This window comes from Typopeltis vanoorti, chromosome 10 (assembly GCF_054136105.1).
Source record: "Typopeltis vanoorti isolate ZY-2024b chromosome 10, IOZ_Tvanoo_1.0, whole genome shotgun sequence".
Taxonomy (NCBI): domain Eukaryota; kingdom Metazoa; phylum Arthropoda; class Arachnida; order Uropygi; family Thelyphonidae; genus Typopeltis; species Typopeltis vanoorti.
The window spans coordinates 64,256,406-64,277,364 of record NC_143558.1 but is presented as its reverse complement, the minus strand read 5'-3'; the positions used below and the strand labels follow the sequence as shown (position 1 = coordinate 64,277,364).

The 20,959-nt window shown below is 34.8% G+C and overlaps 1 protein-coding gene across 1 annotated transcript in view; it reads left to right on the top strand.

The window, feature by feature from the left end:
• Positions 1 to 20,959, top strand: part of Rat1 (5'-3' exoribonuclease 2 Rat1) — a 365,027-nt gene that overhangs the window by 204,312 nt on the left and 139,756 nt on the right. Inside the window, exons 16-18 of the mRNA XM_090399598.1 lie at positions 2,408 to 2,455; positions 3,306 to 3,353; positions 14,443 to 14,562. Of these exons, the coding sequence (XP_090255724.1) occupies positions 2,408 to 2,455; positions 3,306 to 3,353; positions 14,443 to 14,562 (216 nt within the window). The remainder of the gene's footprint in view (positions 1 to 2,407; positions 2,456 to 3,305; positions 3,354 to 14,442; positions 14,563 to 20,959) is intronic.

The following is a 20,959-nucleotide window of genomic DNA, read 5'->3' as shown; positions in this document are numbered from 1 at the left end:
TTGAGGCTTTATCAGCGAGTAGCTAGACCAAATTAATACCAAAGTGTATAGCGAAAAGAAATTATATACTCTGCTATATGAGTTTCCAAACAGGTGCAACCATTAAGTTACTTAAAATATAAAGAGCTAATAAGCTTCATTTCAAAATGAAGCTTATTAGCTCTTTATATTTTAAGTAAAATTTCTTACACACTCTTTTTTTCGATATGAAATTCAATTTTATCCTGCTCAAAACAAGATAGTAATCACTTTCTATTTCAACTATTAACTATAAGTAAATTAATGAGACTGCTTATTTCTGTATCTTCTCTCTGTGTGAATTTGTGCACATTTTTATATTGGAACATGGTGTCTTTTCCAGATTTACGAAACCGGAATATAGATATGTGTTACATTCCCATTATTTTTCTTAATATAAAAATATGATCCTGATGACTTACCTTTTTGCCTAACTACTTGTTGTTCTCAAAATTTCACAATTTTTCTAGCCTCTTCTGAGATATTCTTCTTCTTTAGTCTCTTTATCTCCATTTTTGGAAGTAGACCTTCCCTTAACTTTTCTTACCTTTCTGGCTTTAGTTAATATCCATCTCATATAAAATCTTTCTATGTTAATTCCTCTATGTTGTTTTTTCTGCTTTGGCCAGCCAGTCTGCATTTACATGTTTTACAATATTTCACATTATTCTCTACTTCTGTCCTTTCGTCAATTGTATTTAATTCTTCCTCTTTGTTTTGTGGAGCATTCTCTCTAAAGCTTTTTGGGTAACCTGGAACCTGTCTTCCTGTTATTTAGTTGTTGCCTGTGTCTCACTTACAAAGGTAAACACTGGAATAATGCACTTGTTAAATAGCCTTTATTTAAACATAGAGGTAATTCTTTTAACAGATAATTTTTATAGAGCCAAAATAGGTTACTTTCTTGCTTGATTCTTCTGTTTATTTCTTTAAATAAACAGAAGAATCTAATTAATATAGTCATCGGCAATTTCAATAGGATTATCTGCAAATTTTATTTCAATTTGAAAGCTGCTCAACTAGTATCCTTTTTTGGAACTTTCTTACGTATTCTTTTAAGTATATGATATTCACTTACATCGTACCCAAAACTAAATTTGGGCTGATCACGTACTATTTCATATCTCTTTTAGATTCTTGTATCTTTAGCTCCTATGAAAATATCCGTATCAACTGTAACAGTCATTGAAATGTGTTTTATGTTTTTCTCTCCATGTGAGTTTAGATATCTTTATGCTGGAACGTGGTTTTGGTGAGCATCCCATGCCCTAAAAAAAAAATCCAGCAGGTACTTACCATTATTATTAGATTTCTTCTTTTCTCCAAATTGTTCCAAAATTTTCATTTGTTCAGTATTCATTTCCTACTCTTGTTTGCATCTTCAACAAGAACTAGTTTTGCTTTATGTTTGCTGCCTTTTCTGATAACTCAAACCTCAAACTCCTTCAATTTTTCCTTACTAGAACCCTCTGTGGTAATACAGGCACAAAAAAGTGCCTGGTGTTCAATTTCTAATTTTGAAATTCATCCATGTCACTCTACTTGGATATGTACATTGGTACACCATGAAATTTCATGCCAGATGGGGCATTGTCTGGTTAATAACTCCACCTCATCTAGAGGAGGAAGAGGAAACTTAACATCAGAAGAATTGAAGATGAGAACTATCAATGTAAGGAGTATTAATTGTAAAGGAAATTAAGCTTGTAGAAGAATGCAAAAGTACCACATGAACATAACTGAGACAAAGAAGACAAACACAGGTAAGATCTTACTAGATAAATATAAGATGCTATATTAGGGCATAACAATTAAGGAAAGAAAGGAGTAGTAAAGCAGTCTCGATTAAAATTATATGGGCAATTCTCCAATTTTGCTACCCTTCCCCTCTCCATTATCCCTCTGGGCTCTGTTTTGCAGTATCACCAACTTTTTTTTGGTCAGGTATATTAGACTGTAATCAACAAAAACAAATTTTTGCTTTGTTCCCTAAACTATAATACAAATTAAGTTTAAAATGTAGTATCATTGAAAGTGAATTAAAAGCAATTCATGTGTAATTATAAAGTTCTTATTTTTTCCTGTGCGGTATATGCTTTATGGAATGCATGAACTACTCTGTTTAATCAATTGTGAACCTCCACTGTTTTGCTCATTGGTGGCTCACAGTAGCGTGAAAATGTATCATATTTAGTTTCTTGAGTGGAATTTCCAAAACCTTTTGTAAGTAGGATTATAAAAATAAAATAAAATTTGAAAAACTGCACTGTTTTAAAATAGAAACAGTTCTCCATTTTAGGAAACATATAATAGACAAAATTGGAAACATAATTACTAAGAATGTTTTTATTTCTATATAGTAAAAAATTATGTAAAATCTTTATCTCAGATTGTTTTTCGTCAAAGGCAGAAAGACAGAAAGAAGCGAGCAAAATTAGTAAGTTTTCTTTTTTTTACACTTTTATATTCCTTCGAATTTCATTTTAAATAATTTTTATATTTAATATAACCAATTATTATAAATTAAATATGAAATTTACCTATTTAGTAAAACTTTCATGCAGAAATCATCATTCTGATATCTTGTCTTACTCATTACATCAAATATCTGTAGCCTTTGTTTTGAAAAATTCTTGTATGAGAACAGTTGGTATGTTATCCTACTTTTTTTTGGTTCAGTGGACACTTCGAAAGTTTAGTATTAATATTATTTTAATGATCAAATATGTAAATTGTCCTTATGCGTGATTACTGTCCCACCACAGATGTGAGACCCTTGGCTGGCAATGTGCCAAGAAGAGTCAATTCATATTGAAGGGGAGAAAGGAATAAGGCTATGTATGAATTTGTTACCAATATGCAAAATCACGTACTTTATATGTAAAATTTTCCAACTGTTGTACAAACAAAATAGTTACCACTTTAAAAACTAGAATTTTCTAAAAGAAAAGCTAATTTTCCGACATACAATAATAAACACTCATCCCACAAAACACATTGATTACCCTATTATTAGAATGGATTCTGCCTTGTTCTGCCATGCACAGAAGTGTTGGGATGGTTGTCTCGCATCTGTGGTTGCACAGTATATTAATTCATTAGCTTTACAAAATTGGTCCTGTACATTTTTTTAAAATCAAAAATTATAGAGAAATGTATGCAAATGAATTGGATAAAACCAGCAATGAAAGTTTTATGCTCATTATTTTATTACATTATTCCACTGTTCAAAAACTTGTATGCAGTTGTCTCTCTGTAATTTTGCTGATGTTTGATTTTACCATTAGATGAATGATAGACCAGCTCGGACACCTGGAGGACAGTTTGCCCCAACTGTAAGTTATTTCATCTTTCATAATAAGTAATTATTGTTCTCAAAATAATATAAAGGGAGAAGTATTTAATAGGATGTTTGATCTGTATATTATACGAAGTGTGACAATTTAATTTCCACCTGGGGCTTTGTGCACCTGTAAAAAAAAAAAAAAAAAAAAAACTACATTCAGAACTATACGTTAGTGGTTGCTGTCGCCTTCGAAGTAGTCCCATTGCACTTTTATACGCTGGTTTAGAGAGTGTTCCTGTTTTTGGAAATAGGCCTGGGACCCTTTTTTTGGAATACTCTTGAATTCCTTTATCGCATTATGTTGGATATCAATGTCAGAAAATCTTCGTCCTTTTAGCACGATATTTAATTTTGGAAACTGCTAGAAATCCCAGGGAGCTAAGTCAGGTGAATAAGCAGGATGACCTAATTTGGTAATCAATTTTTTGGCCAGAAACTCTCTCACAATGAGAGTACTATGGCTTGGCACATTGTCGTGATGGATGATCCACTTGTTAGGCCATAATTGAGATCTTTTTCTTCGAACAGAATCTCTACAATTAATTCGTAGTGAACTATTCCCTTTATCAAAGAAAGACACAGCATGGTCTTGAACTGCGAACGTGACGTGTGCTTTTTTTTTTTTGACGTGGCGAACTCGGGGGGGGGGGGGGGGTTTTCCACTGTATGTTCTGGCATTTTGTTTCGGGATCGTATTGGAAGCACCAGGTTTTGTCATCCATAATTACTCTTGGAAACATCTGCTTATTTGCAGAAAGATCAGCCGCAACTTGAAGCCACCACCGCTCCGTTCATCTGTCATGATCCGAGGCACAGACTTCACAGAAATCTTTTTCGCATACCCAATTATTCACTTAAAATTACTTTGACTGTTTCCCGATTCATTTGCAGTTCATCAGCCACTTGATGATCTGTGACCATACCAAATCTTGGACTCTGTTCATATTTGCGTCCGTCATTTTTGTTTTGGGATGCCCACTTCTGGGGTCATTGCTCACATCTTCTTGCCCACCTTTGAATCCCTCATTCCACTCAAAGACACTTCGCTTTTTCAGAGCATCAACACCATATGCCACTTTCAACAGCTCCAATGTTTCAGTAGCAATTTTGCTGATTTTCACACAAAATTTGATGTTAATACACTGCTCTAAATTTCGATCACACATTTTTACGTGAAAGTTTACATGCAGGTCTCTGTTGTTTTTGCAATAGCCAAATAGCAAATGGCTCTTTTGGCTTGAGGTTTATGCATGCATTAGTTAAAACATGTACAAAGATGATTACTCACTTGACTCCAACCAAATCACCACACGGGCAACACTATGTGGCCGTTTTGGGAACTAAATTGTCACTCCTCGTAGTCTTGTAATATAACACAGAAGGAATCTATGTTAACAGATAAAATCATAGAGTATAATTTTATTCAACCCCGTATCGGCTTAACATGTGTACACTAGACACAGACAGATCATGTTGCACTTATAGTGAATTCATTATTTTATGTATTTTGAAATAACAGGATACACTTCAGAAGACTGAAATGAAACTGACTCTGTAACAGATCATGTCCCCACCCCCAATTCTCTACAAATGTAAACAAACTAGATATTATTGTTGTAGTAATTAACTGTATCTTTTCCTAAAACTTGTTTAAACTTTTATGCTACATGAAATGAACAGCAAGTTTTTTGTAATTCACTTAGGGAGCTACACTTTCAGAAGTATAGAATGGAATTGTGCTTAGGAAATAAATCACTCTCCTCCATCCAATACTAGAAAGATGTAAACAAAACAAAGCTGACAATTTATTGTAATAAATACACAAATTCCTGACAACTTATTTAAAAATAACCAAGGGAAAATTATTCCAAGAATTTTCACTGATCTCTCATCCTATCCTCTTTACTTTTTTACAGTTTTTTAGGGTGTATTACAAAAATCCAAGAAAAGCCTTACAAATTCTTTTTTTGGTGTATATATAAATAAAAAGAATTTAGATAACACTAAACTTCATGCAAAATTGCATTTTTGCTGATGTATCCAAAACGTTATTTCATGCAGAAATGTAAATTATTATGTAACAGGATTTAGAATTTATTTTCATAAATGAAAACAACGAAATCTGATTGTTTTGTAAAAGTAACAATGGCTGTTACTTTTGCATTTTATTGTGTTCTGTTTTTGTACATATTTGATTTATTTTTGATTGCTGTGGGAGGTGAGAAATAAGAAAGTACAATAAATTTACTTAATAAATACTTTAAAAATGCTAAATAAATAAATCTGCATCAATCAGTCAGCACCCATGGTATAATTTCTTGGAAGTTTAATGAATTGACTGAAAAGCTAAAAATACTAGAATTTTTTTTTTCCCCTGAGAGAAGAGCATGTCTGTACCTTTCTCAAAGAAATTTATTAAATTTCTAAAAAATAAGTGGGTGGGTGGGGGAGCACTTAATTGTCTATGCTAGATAACTGGGAAGAGACCTTCACATCATCTTTAAGAAATGCAGAGAAACTTGACTGTGCTTTTTACCTCGTGTCCAATCCTTACCTTCATGTTGGATACCTGCACCCTGTTAGCAGGTATCCAGCATGAAGGGAACAGGGACATATTCCAAATAAGCAATCTCCCCCCTCCCCCCTCTTTGTTGTTGTTGTTAGGAACCAGGGCAAACAGTGAAAAAGTCATCTACTTGAACACCAAATAAAAATGTAAACTTCTTCGTTGGAAAGCAGTTTTCAAGTAGTTATGTGAGCGAACTTCATAATGGGGAAATAAACAATGAAACTTGTTTTATGCCTATAGTTGCACAGAAGATTCTTCAAAGGAGGAAAGGGAGGAATTCTTCAAGGTAGACTGCTGACAAAGAAAATGAAAAAAGTGATTCTCATTTACTCAGAGTAGTAAATGAATTTCACGGAGTACATATAAACATTTTAGGAAAAGTTGAAGAAAAGGACATTCTAATAATAATGATATCTGCTAGATTACTGCTCAGGATACTGGCTAATCATTACTTACACTCCCTTCCACCATAAAGATGTGCACACACACACACACACACACACACACACACACTTTACATGGAGAAAAACAAGAAAAGCCTCAAAATATGTTACTGCTGGTAGTCATATCTTTATGCTGGTTCAGGATTGAAAAAGAATTAAAGTTGAGCATCTTTTATAGGTAAACTGTAGACTTAAACTATTACAAACACTATTGAAGAATGAATGAAACATTTCAAAAACATGAACCCAACATTTGAGTTTCAGTGGAAAACGCTGCTGTGGGGCACCTGTTCATGGTGGTGGGGGACCTCCCAGTGATGGTACTGGCCCTTTTCATTCTTCTTCTTTTTCTTTGCTTTTCTTCCCATATTCTTCACTTTACTTCTCCTGAGTCTTTTTCACTATCCTTTTTTCCAGACCCACCATCACTGGTATCCAATGCCATGTTTGCCGTGGATGTGACCCACGGACATCCAGAAAGGGGGGGGGGGATCCTGGTAGTCTGGCACTATTTTGGCCCCTGCTTCGGCAAGACGGGCAGTCCTGGATGGCCCAGCCAGGATCAATCGGCTAGTGGGCTTGCCTGCAAAGGTCAACGGTCTTGCAGTAAGTCTCTCACCCCATGGTCCGGGGTCGGTATCCTAGGCTCGCTGTAGTGCCGGGAGTAGCCCTGGCGTTTTACTCCTGAGCGCAATCATTGCTAGCCAGGCAGTGGATGTCCATGTGTGACTCCACGATGGGTGGGGAACTCTGGTGCCTAACCAAAAGCTTCTTGAGCATGAATCCTTCATCCTCAAATGTTTCAGGGGCCCTAACAAAGTCCCACCAAGTACTGATACCGTAGATACAGCATATGGAAACAGAAGTAAGAAACAAAAGACATGATTCTAACATAAATGTACCAACATTTTTAATCATTCATGCTACATGTGAAAAACCAATAGGGAAAATGTCACCCCTTCTTTATTCAAAAAGTTTAGAAGGACTGACAGGACCTTCTAAACCAGATCAAGAAGTGACAGGTGTGAGGCTCATCCTGATACGTAGGGATGGTCACCTAGTTCCAACCAAGAACCTCATCCTTACTTTTGATACACCTAAGCCTCCAACATCTCTAAAAGCAGATTATCTCAGCTGTCCTGTTAGAATGTACACCCCTAACCCACTGAGATGCTTTAAATGTCACAGATATGGACATGCCCAAACTGCCTGTCGTGGTTCTACTACCTGTGCTCGATGATGGAGTAAAGAGCATGATAAAAAATTTTGCTGTGCAAAAAAAAGCTAAATGTGTCAACTGTCAGGGAGATCATCCAGCTTACTCTCGTGCATGTCAGAAATGGAAAGATGAAAAAGAAATACAAAGAATGAAAACAGAGCAAAACATAACATACCAGGATGCAAAATGAAAGCTAGCCACTATCACACCTGCTCTGAGATCCTCTTATGCTGAGAAGGTAACAATTAAGAAAGTGACAGTAGCAACTCAAACTTGTATGTCTGTTCCACCATCTGATAATTTCACCATACCTGCACCTTATGATCACAAGTAGTTCTCTATTGAGCGCATCAATCACATGACATATGGCCTTACTCCAGAGAAAACTCCAAAAATGATCCCACTCGATGAAAACTCACTTGTCAAAAGAATTATGGCAAAGATATTACTTAAAGATAAACCACCAGATACTCCCACAGAAAAAATGGATACTTCAGTACCCAGTGAAAGTAAACTAAACTTACCAACTGACTCTAACACATCAGACGTATTGAATACTCTACCAGAGGAAGAGATGGACACTGGCCGTCAATACTTCCCCCAAAACAATTGATAAATATAAATATGACAAAGGTAAGTCCTCAACCTCCCAAAAACCAGACAAGTCTATAAAACCAAAACAATAGGAAAATTTGTACAATGGAACTGTCGTGGATTTTGCCAGAATATCAATGATATCAAGATTTTGTTGCAGAAAACATACTTAAGGCCCAATGAGGATCCTACCTTTAGAAATTTCACTGTTGTACGTAAGGATAGAACTTGAGGTGGTCCTCGTGGAGGAGTAGCTATCCTAGTGTGTAGTCATATTCCTTTCCATCAGGTTCAACTTAATACTTCTCCGGAAGCAGTAGCAATTCACTTCTCTGTGGGATTTCTTATTAGAGTATGTTCAATTTATTTAGCATCAAGTGCAGAGTTAAATGAAATTGATCTTGATAACCTTATCTCGCAACTGAACCCATACTTTTGAAGGGTGACTTTAATGGTCACGATACTCTATGTGGTAGTGCCAACACTAATAGACAAGGTCGAATCATTGTAAGAATTCTTGCTAATAATAACCGTATTAAAGGCATGCGTATTAAAGAGACTATGCAAGCTCTTGGCATAAACGTTGACAACATTGCCTACACTAAACATAACAGCATCCCTCCATGGCAGGTTTGCACACCATCCTACAACCTCTCCCTTTTAAATAATAAACTCAATACTTTCTTCCATATGCCTACCCATTCATATTCTGCAATTGATCTTACAATCTGCTCCCCCCCCCCCTTCATTCTTCCACTGCTCACGTGGGACATTGAAGAGAACGTATGTGAAAGTGATCACGTTACTAAACATAAAACGCTGAACATAACGGCATCCCTCCATGGCAGGTTTGCACACCATCCTGCAACCTCTCACTTTGTCAGCTACAGAAATCTCATATTCCATCTGTCTACCTCCAATTGTTTAATGCACACAGTGCAACACACTCTGATTTCTTGCCTGTTTATACTGATGGTTCAAGAACTAATACCTGTGCTGCTGTGTTTCCTGTCATTATTATCTCCAACCAGATCCCATCTGATTACAGTAATTATACAGCAGAGTTACATGCCATTCAGCTTGCACTTCTATGTATAATCCACATCCAGTACTTTGAGGTGTTACACCTGTTTCACAAAATGAAAATCCCTAATTTTGATGTTCATTTGTGCTGGATTCCCAGCCACATTGGAATTAAGGGAAATGAGGCTGCAGATGCAGCTGCTAAATCAGCTCAAACTTTCTCCACATACTGTTTGACAGTACCATATACAGACTACAGACAGTTTATACGATCAAAGCCAATTGCTCAATGGCAGTCATCATGGCAGGAAGCATTAACAAACAAATTATATGACATTAAACCTGAAATTAAGCATTGGCATTCTAGTCAACGAATAGAGAGAAGAGAGGAATTTGTTCTCACCAGGCTCCGCATAGGTCGCAGTCATCTTACACATTCTTATTTACTGAGAGCTAATGATCCTCCCATATGTGAAAAATGCAATACGCATCTCACTATTTATCGTATACTGGTAGAGTGCCACCACTTTGCACGAGAGTGGAATGAAATTTTTGCCTACCTGGCCAGACCATATACACTCGGGCAGATTGCACGATGTTTTTAATTTTTTACAAAGAATTAATTTATACAAACACATTTGACTGTAATCTTGTTTATATGTAAATACTACATATAGTATATATTACAAAATATGTAATGTTTTGTGATGCATATGTGCAGGAGTTGAGTACTAATGTATATATTATTCATTGTCTGCACGGTTAGCCTAGTGGCTTTGTGCTTTGCAACCATATGCCTGGGGAAGGAGTGGTCTAGGTTCGATCTTCTTAAGCCATAGCCAAGTTAGCCAGTCTTGGGCGTGGACAGCAGGGTTTTTTCCACCAGTTTATCTGGGGTTTTGCATTCCGCAAGCAGGCAAACCGGCCCCGAGAACACACAGGGATACAGTCAGGAATACTTAGAGGCATAAGGCTGACCATCTTATCCTCATATTTCGGTTACGAAATCCAGGCATGTTTGGAAGGTTGTGGGCCTTAAAGGCCTGTTAAAGCCATTGGGATAGGATAGGTTAATTTCTGACCAATCATGTATTTCTGTGGCCTTGTGTTACCTTGTTGTAATTTTGTTAATATGTAAATACCACACTGCTAAATTTAATTTTTATGCATACATAATGCATAATAATTCCTCTTTAACTCTATGTATTACTGTAATAATATTTGTTGTAATCCTATATGATTACATACTGTATTAGATACTGTATTCCTTGGCTTGGTGTTGTACATGCATTTTGTTTATTAACTTATATTGTTGTCAAATTATGTACTGCCTTAAATGTTGCAGTAATTTTGTTTATATGTAGATATTGCATTGCCCAGCTTAACTTTTGTGCATACATATTATTTACTAAATTTTTTGACTAATTATGTATTGCTGTAGGACACCTTGTATATTTGTGTAAAATTCTTGTAATTTTGTTTATATGTAGATACCACATTGCCAAATTTTATTTTTATGCATGCATGTTGTATAATAATTCCTTTTTGCCTATTTATGTATGGCCATAAAAACATCTGTTATAATTTTAACTATATGTAGATACTGCATTCCTTGGCTTATACACGCATTTGGTTTATTTAACTTGTATTGTTGACAATTTTTGTACTACTATAACCTTTAACCTTGTGTGTTGCTGTGCTCTCTGCAGCAATTCTGTTTCTATGTAGATGCTGCTTTGTGGAACCTAATTTTAGGTTCCTTTGTGGAATCTTATGTATAGTTGTAACCTTAGTATGGCATAGTATATGACCTTTGTAGTTTTTGTGCCAAATAAACTATAAACCAACCAAAACCAGCCAATCTGAAGAAAACATTGATTCCACTAGTGAGGTGTGTGACAAAGTTGTCTGCAAGCATCGAAAAATAAGAATGCCATGGTGGATATAGAACATTAATACCAGGAAGGCGGAAAAGCATTTTGGAGACATGAAAAAAAAAAGCTCAAAAATGAAGGAAAGTGTACTGTAAAAAGCAATTAGAGATTAGTTGTGAAATCATGATAATTTAACAAGGATCTCCACTTAAGTTTTGTAGATCTGGAAAAGGCATGCAACAAGGTGTCAAAGAAAAAAAAAACAACTTTAAAACACTACAATTATATGGTATAAATGAAACTTTATACCGAGCAATACACAGTCTATATTTAAGCTGTAAGTCAGTAGTTAAAATTGAAGGAAATAAAGGAAAATGATTTGATATGAAATTAGGTGCAAGACAAGGATGCATTCATGCTGTCTTCACTGTGTCATTTGTTATCTATATGGATCACATTATGAAAGAAAATGGCATTAAATGTGATCTAAGAATTGTAATTATGAAACTTATTTCTTTGCCTTATGCAGATGATGTATTCCTAAACACACAAAATGAAAGTCTCAGGATTCGCTAACTAAACTGAATAACAGCTGTAATAAATTTGGCCTAAAAATTAGCAATAAAAAGATTAAAACTGTGAAAATAGGTGTGAAACCTAGAAAACTGCAGCTGCATTCTCAGTGGAAAATCTATAGAACAAGTAAAATATTTCAGCTATTTAGGCATCGTTTTTAGCAAAGATGGCAAATTAAATATTGAAGTTGACAACAGAATAAATAAAGTTATAATGCATAACCATTTTATAAAGCTATGTGGAGTAAGGAAAAAATTAACAAAAACACTAGCACTATAAAAGATTGTGTTCAAACAATTAAAGAATCAATGATTAGATATGAGAGTTCTGAAAAAAAAAAATCAGGAGTCCAGATAGATGGCATCACTGGCACAGTCATATTAAAAATTAAGATATTCGGAAGGAACTTGATATTAGCATTCAAGACTTTGTGAGCAGAGCTAATCTAAGGTGGTATGATCAGTTAAATAGAATGGAGAGGAAAGGTCAGCAAAACAGGTGTTTGATGCGAAGATGGTAAGAAAAATTCTCAGAGGAAGACCAACATCTAGATGTATCTTCAAAGGCATTAGAACTGCCTTTAAAGACTAATATGTTTTGGAGAATTGACAAGTAATAGAATAATATGGAGGAAAATTGTTGATAAGAAAGTAATAATAATGTAAACTTATCATGTAGTATTGTAATAGTAGTCTGTAGATCCCTTTAGGATATATATCAGGAAATTGATGACAATGCAGAAGAATTGGAATAGTACCATGTGGACAAAATGGGCATTACTGAGAGAAAGATAAAAACAGATGAGATCATACTAAAATAGTAAGTATAGGATGTTATTTTCAGGCAAGAATGACAAGGAAAGTAAGGAGTGGCGACAGCATTTAACACCAAACATGAAGATAAATTTTCTGATTGGAAGGCAGTTTCAAATAGAGTTATGTGGGCAACACTATCCTAAACTTGAAAGGAACAAGAATGAAATTCTGTCAAATTGATATAATTATTTCATTCATCCTGTTCTTACCCTATGTTATCTTAACCATTATTCTTGATGATTATTTGTCCTCTTGCTGTGATCTGGGAATTTTTTTTAATTATTGAAAATTTGCCATTTTACATAATACTGTGTAGGAAATCCCCTTTATATAGATATAGCACACACACTCTTGCTCGCTCACTCACCCACCCACCCACCCACCTAGATAATCGTCCTAGCTGTCTATGTCCTTAAATAATTAAATTATTCCTTTTTTTTTTTTCAACACTATTCACATTCACCAAGTCTAGATAACAAAACAGCATATTATTAATAAACCTCCAGGCAGTTAGCAGACTTGTGTTATTAACTTAGACATTAAGTTATCTGTCATACAATATCTTAAATTTACTTACATTGTCCACATTGCTGTTTGGCAATGCATTTCCATTCACCATATAAAACTACTCCTTTTTTCCCTTGTTCATCATGCTCTAATACAACTTGAAATCTGTTAACTCCCATGTGATCCCGGGGTAGTTTTTAGATTGGCTGCTTTGTTTGAATAGTGTGTTAAATGCAAATATTTTGCATTTGTGACTGTTGATCATCAAGTTCAATATGTTGCTTAAGTATACAGTGGGGATAGGAGAAGGGTATTTCATACAGAAAACAATCAGGGACTGTTTTGTAGGATCAAGTATTTATTCCAGGATTATTGCATACTAAACAATACCCAGTATTCAAATTCCTACATAATACATATTCAGTGATGTACTGAAGATGCTTGTGAAAATAGGCAAAAATTTTACAAATAAACATGAAGATTTTCCATGTGAGTTTTTCATTCTATTATTTTATTCTTGACTGCATTGGTTTTTGCAGTGGTTTTTCGTGTTTGTTGGAATTCATATGTTTCTTAACTTATTCTCCAAAAATGAGTCTTGAAGGTGGAAAGTCAGGAGGCTTTACACTTTTTTTTTCTTTCAGAATTTAAGGAATTTATTAATTTTTAAAATGAATGCTGATCACCATGTAACCGTAAAAGAAAGGACAAGGAATATATTGTTTTCTGAGCATACTTTAAAAAAATGATCCTTCATAGTCTTTAATATTTATTATTCTTGACTTACTGTACGCCATTTTAATGTGGTTAAAGTGTAATTGTATTACACTTGTGTAACACAAGCTACACAAGTATTTTGTACACAAGTTATTGTATTACACAAAGTGTAAGTGTATAATACAGTATATATAGCAGGGTATATAGCTTAATGCAGTATAGTTACATTTTATGGCATGCTATAAAGAGGATTAAGTGGTCTAAAAAATTCCTTAATTTGACTCGTACTTGGTTTTTAGGTCATCTCCACATTAAAGAATTCTCTACTAATTTCATGTTTATATGCTATTTTTCTTGTGAAATTATGTATACTGAATTTGATAACTGATATTTATGTTTTGTTCCTTAAAAGGGGATAAAGTATTTTATACAGTGAATGGCAAATTGCAAAATACTTTGAATACAAAGAATGACATATAGATCCTTCTGATAATGAATTTTTAAAAAAGTAATAAAGAAACTAATCAAGTTGTGGCAAGTATCATATTCAGTGGTTGTCCTGCATTTGTAGCCAGCAGTTTCCATTTATATAAATTATTTTGCACACTGTCATTAATTTTTGAACAGTTTGGATTTATTTCATCTTAAGTGAAGTCAATAATAAAAACTTACTTTACTTTTAATAAGTGCATTCCTATGTTAAAGTAAGAAAAAAAAAACAATAAAAAACTTTAATTTTAGCCAATAGGTAGCAGATCATTTCCTGTTCAGAATGCTCGTCAAGAAGCATACAACATGCGAATGCAGTCCTTTCATTCATCAAATGAAAGGGCTGCTAATTCTCTTCGTGCCATGCTGAAGGTAACTATTTTTAAAAACCTTTTTTTGTTTACATGTTGAAACCTAATCTTTTTTCTACTGTATAGTAGAATATTATAGGTCAATTATATACAGGGTGTTCGGGATAAATTTGACATATTTATAATTAATTATATTTTTCCGTAAGTTACATGTATTAACACACACTTCTCTTCATTTAAAAGTTTGGACCCTTCTTCATTCATATACAAGATGTCAGAAAGGATGGATAGCTGGAACCCACCTGAATCATGGAAGAGAATAACTTGTATCATGATGATTCGTGCCCGCCATCAAAATAAGGATATTACGACTGCTGCCCAATGCTCCCTGAATACAGTAAAAACAATCAGGCATGAACTAGAGACTTGCAATGGTGACTACGAGGATGTAGCAAGAAGAAAGATCCCTAGCAGACGATCTGATTGCGTTCGTACAGCAGAATTCCTCGCAAATCTGCAGGAACAGGTGTTGAAGAACCCTGGCATTGGAATTCGGGCTTTGTTCGTGGAGTTGCTAACTGTAGTCAAGCCCTGGATAACAAGGGTAGCCAATGGTAGGCCGTATGTATGGCAGCAGGATTCGGCCCCTTGCCACACCTCTGGGAAAAGTCAAAAATGGTTGTCTGAAAATTTCTACGACTTCACCAGTCCAAATGTTTGGCCTCCAAACTCCCCAGACCTTAACCCCATGGATTATTTTGTATGGGGCGCAGTTGAAAAAGACACCAATCGCACTTCCAGTAATACAAAAGCCCAGTTAATGGATAAAATTAAAACAGTTTTTGCGGCCCTTCCCAGGGAGACTGTAGCATCAGCTTGTTCGAGGTTCCGAAGCAGAATTGAAGCTGTGATCGATGCTAATGGTGGTTATTTTGAGTAAATCTTGTTGATAGTATTGTAATTAACTCTGCCTGTAATGTTTTTTTGTCAATTCATTAAATTTAATAGATACAAAGAAGATTTTCTTTTTCCTTACGAAACTGTCAAATTTATCCCGAACACCCTGTATGTTTTAAGAATATGTAAGGTACCTGAGTAGCACTGTGGCCATGTTTCTGGCATCATAATGCAAGACCGCCAGAAGATTCGTTTCAAAATTGTAATAATGCAAGGAGGCATACTAAGAATAAAATACTAGAATGAAAAACTCACATGGAAAATCTTCATGTTTATTTGTAAAATTTTTGCCTATTTTCACAAGCATCTTCAGTACAAATATGGAGCAGCAGTTTAACAATAACAGAAAATTCTGAAAAATGCCACTTTGTAATGTAAGATAACAAAAAATGGTCAGCAGATTTAAATAGTATCTCTTATTTATTTTTTATTTTATTTAACTTTTTTTTTAGTTAGAAATATATTGACCATTTTTTGTATCTTACATTAGCTTCTAAGGTAGTACTTTTTTAGAAATTTATGTTATTGTTTAATTGCTGTCCCATTGTTCTACTGATGATGCCTGTAAAACATTTTACAAATTTCAAGATTTTCCATGTTAGCGTCTATTCATGTTTTACTCTTACGCCCAGAAGAAAGGAAATTTATAGGCAAAATAGCCATAAAAATTAATATTTATTTAGATGATGAGTAACATGGAAAATTTTCCAGAATAATAACTTAAAAGACTTTTTTTTTTTTTCAGCCAGCGCTTGAATTAGTCAATCTTTTGTGCTAATAAGGAAGATTCCCATACTGCAATACAAGTTAGGCTTAGGATCATGAAATGGCAACAGTTGTCTGCTGTACTCTTGTCCTCCTGATGCCTTAAAATTATTGGTAGCTTAGCTATCAGTGATGACTAAGGATAGAGACTGGCTGCCCACCATTTGCAAAATGCTAGTTAAGGTTTTTTTAAAGAAAGTTCAGTCTGCTTTCTTTGGAAAATAAAAGAGAATTTATTTTTAATATAAGCTCCATATGGATCTTCCCTCCTTCCCAGTTCTTATTATTTCGTGTTTGTTGGAATTGGTCTTCCTCTGGGTCTTTTTCCTGCCACCCTGGCAATGAACACTTGTTTTGCTAATCTTTCCTCTCATATTCCATTTAAGTGACCATACCACCTGAGATTAGCTCTGTTAACACATTCCTGGATGCTAACAATCTCAATCTCTCTCTCCTAATGTTCTCATTTTTAACATGATATTGCCACTGATGCCATCTGTTCACTCCCCTAATCTTTCTCAGGACTCATTATATGCAGTCTCCAGTCTGGTCAAGTGTTTTATTTCTGACCTAGCTCTCAGATTCATAAGTTAAAATTGATTTGAACACTCTCTTATATACAACTAATTTAGTGTTTTGGCTAATTTCTCTCTTATTCCATATAAATTTATTCATTTTTGACTTCATACTATGGCAGTTTTGTTGCTTCTCTAAGTATTTCCATATTTAATTTACCATCTTCACTAAAAATCATGCCTAAGTATCTGAAATGTTTTACTTGTTCTATAGGTTCTCCATTCACAATGCAGTTGATATTTTCAATGCTTCTGCCTATTTTCATTGTCTGTGTTGTTATTGCTGACCTAAATACTATATCTATTACAACAGTTATTCTGTTTAGTCAGGGAATCCTGCAGACTTGTACCATATTTATCTATCAGTATAACATCATCTGCATAAAGTAAACAGCTGAGATTAACATCTCCAATTTTGATATCAGATTTAATACCACATTCCTTCATAATGTAATCCATATAGATAATGAATAACAGTGGAGATAATGTGCACCCTTGCTGCACAAATGATTTAACATTAAATCATCTTTATTTCCTTCAATTTTTACTGTTTGCATACCACTTAAATAGAGACTGCATTGCTTGATATATTGCCCCATTTACACCATATAACTGTAGCGTTTTGAAGTTCCCCCCTTTTGGCACCTTGTCATATGCTGTTTCCAGATCAACAAAACTTAAATGCATATCCTTGTTATATTCCCATAATTTCTCAACTATTTTGTCTTAAAGTGAAAATCTGATCCTGACAATCTCTATTTGGCCTAAATCCAGCTTGTCCATCATGAAGCTTCCTTTCTATAATTGTTCTTAGCTGTTTCTCAAGTTTACTTGCATAAATTTTACCAGGAACACTCAGTAGTTAATACCTCTGTAATTCTCACATTCAGTTTTATTTCCATTTTTATAGATGGGTACTATGAGAGCTCTACTCCAATCATCTGGAATTCAACCCCCTGACCAGGCCTTCTGAATTATGCAATGCAATCACTGTGAAATTTTGTAAAACTGTAAAAGCATTTCTGGTCAAATTTCTTCTATTCCAGCTGCCTTCCACTTCTCAGGTTTTTGATGACTTTTCTACTTCAAGTATGGTTATTATTCCTGACTACATTGCCGTTGGGAGTTTCCTATCACAGTGCTAACACTGTTTATATCATTTAGCAGTCTTCCATATCTTTATCTTCAGTTTTCATGTCCCCTTTATTATATTTGATTCCTTTCACAGTAGTTTTTCCTCAATTTCTAAGCTTTCTCAATAGCCTCCAAAATATTTTGCCACCTTACTAATATTTATTTTCTGTATACTTAAATATAAAGAGCTAATAAGCTTCATTTCGGCGATATAAACATTATTTAAATTAAGGGGATATTAAATCCTACATTGTTTTAAAACCGAATAAGAAACTCAAAGATTGGAATCAGAGAGTTTCATGCCGATATAGAAAACTATAAAGTATCGGCGACACTAGCGTTAGCCAATGCAAGTGACCCTAGTACGTAGTAAAATACCAGACAACTCGTAGCAAAGGTGGTGAAGTTCTGATCGCTATTCTTAGGTATTTTCCATAATGTAAAAACACATTTCCTAGGAAATGTATGCTGTTATTACATTATGGTGGGAGGTCAGTACCCAGACCGGTTTCAGCCTTTATTGAGGCTTCATCAGTGAGTAGCTAGACCAATTAATACCAAAGTGTATAGCGAAAAGAACTTATATACTCTGCTATACGAGTTTCCAAACAGGTGCATCCATTAAGTTACTTAAATATAAATATAAATATTAAGCTTCATTTCAGCAATATAAACGTTATTTAAATTACATTATTATAATTTAAATAATGTTTATATCGCCGAAATGAAGCTTATTAGCTCTTTATATTTAAGTAACTTAATGGTTGCACCTGTTTGGAAACTCGTATAGCAGAGTATATAAGTTCTTTTCGCTATACACTTTGGTATTAATTGGTCTAGCTACTCACTGATGAAGCCTCAAAAAAGGCTGAAACCGGTCTGTGTAGTGACCTTCCACCATAATGTAATAACAGCATACATTTCCTAAGAAATGTGTCTTTACATTATGGAAAATACCTAAGAATAGCGATCAGAACTTCACCACCTTTGCTACGAGTTGTCTGGTATTGTACTACGTACTAGGGTCACTTGCATTGGCTAACGCTAGTGTCGCCGATACTTTATAGTTTTCTATATCGGCATGAAACTCTCTGATTCCAATCTTTGAGTTTCTTATTCGGTTTTAAAACAATGTGGGATTTAATATCCCCTTAATTTAAATAATTTATTTTCTGTATTCTTATCAAAGTCTTCCCATAACATTTGTTTTACTAGTTTTACATAGTACTTCACTTTTTTACACATTTTCTCTGTATTCTCATAGAGCACAAGCTGACTTACTTTCAACTACTTTCGATATGCTTTCTTCGTTTTCTTCACTGCCTCTTTAACTTCCACAATTCACCAAGGAGTTCTGATTTTTCTATTCTTACAGGCAACCTCACCATATGCCTCTTAGGCTGAATCAATCAATATTTATTTCAGGGTTTGCCATTGAATCTCCAAGGTTTCATTTTTTTTTTTTCAGTGATGTTGGTGTATTTGAAAGCTGCTGAACTTTGATCTGTTTTAAAACTTTCTTACACACTATTCTTTTCGATATGAAAATCAGTTTTATCCTGCTCACGAGATGATCACTTCTTATTTCAAATCCTTTGTATATTCTTGTGTCCTAAACCAGTGGGGGAAACACCACTATCAACAGTAAACAACATGATTAAATATTATATAATCTTTAAAGATTTAAAGATCACTATGAACTATATTTACCATAGTTAACGAGACTTTTCTGATTTCTTGCATCTTCTCTCCATGTGACTGGTGCACATTTTTATGTTGGAACATGGTGTTAGTAATATTTAATCCATGTCAATCCAGTAGGCATTTACCATTATTATTAGCTTTGAGCTTTTCTTCAAATTTTCCCCAGACATTTCTATATGTCTGGTAATAATTTTCTACTCTGCTGTTTAGATCTCCAACAAGGATGAACATTTCCTTTTTCATTGTGTCAGCCGCCTTTTCTAATGCCTCAAATTCCTTCATTTCTTCCTTGGTAGAACCTTCTGTGGAAACATAAGCACAAGAAAGTCTCATTGTGCAGTTCCACATTCTGATATTTGCCTATATGATTCTACTTGATATTGCCTACCATTCAAGATTATCCTCATATTTGGTGTTGAATCCTATAGCTATCCCCACTTTTCTCTCATTGTCATTACCTGAATATAATATTTTGTATTTGTTGCTTAGGAAGATCTTACCTGTCTGGTACTTACCTAATTCTTCTGCTAATTTCATTTCTTTTCCATTGATGCTTCTAACTTTGATAGTACCAGTCTTAGCTCTGCTGAATATCAGTTGGGATTTGTTCCAGTAGCTGACTTTGCACTGTTCACTCTGGTTCTCTGATGAAAACAACAGGGGACCTTGTTTAACAGACCATCACCTTCTTCAACCTTTTGGTTCTGCCCACTGCTGGATGAAGGTCTCCCCTATGGTTTTCCAGACCACTTGGTTTTCTGCCTCTCCCATCATCTTACTCCTGCATTTGTTCCAGTTCATCCCTCCACCTTCTTCTTGGTCTTCCTCTTTGTCTTGCTCCATCCATTGGTCTCCACTCTGTTGTTTTTCTAGTCCATTTCCCGTCGCTGCATCTGGCAATATGGCTAGCCCATCTCCGCTTAGCCTGTTTAATGTATTTTACAATATCCATCACACCTGTTTGAGATCTTATCCAGGTATTTGTCTTCCTATCTCCTAATGTTATTTTTAGCATACTTCTCTCCATGCGATGTTGTGTTGTTCTCAGCTTTTTGTTTAGGGCTTCTTTTACATTGTAGATACCTAACAGGGTGCACTCCAAGAAGGTGAGGATTGAACTTTATGTCAGAAGCCCTGGTCAGTTCTCCACATTTCTTAAAAGGCTACATGGAGGTCTCCTGTCAGTTATAAAGCTTTGACCCTTAAGCAACCCCCCCCCCCTCCAGGAATTTTAAACCTTTACCGTGAAAAAGTAGCTATATACAAGACAGTGTTCAAACCAATTTTAACTTATGGATCTGAGAGCTGGATTAGAAATAAAAT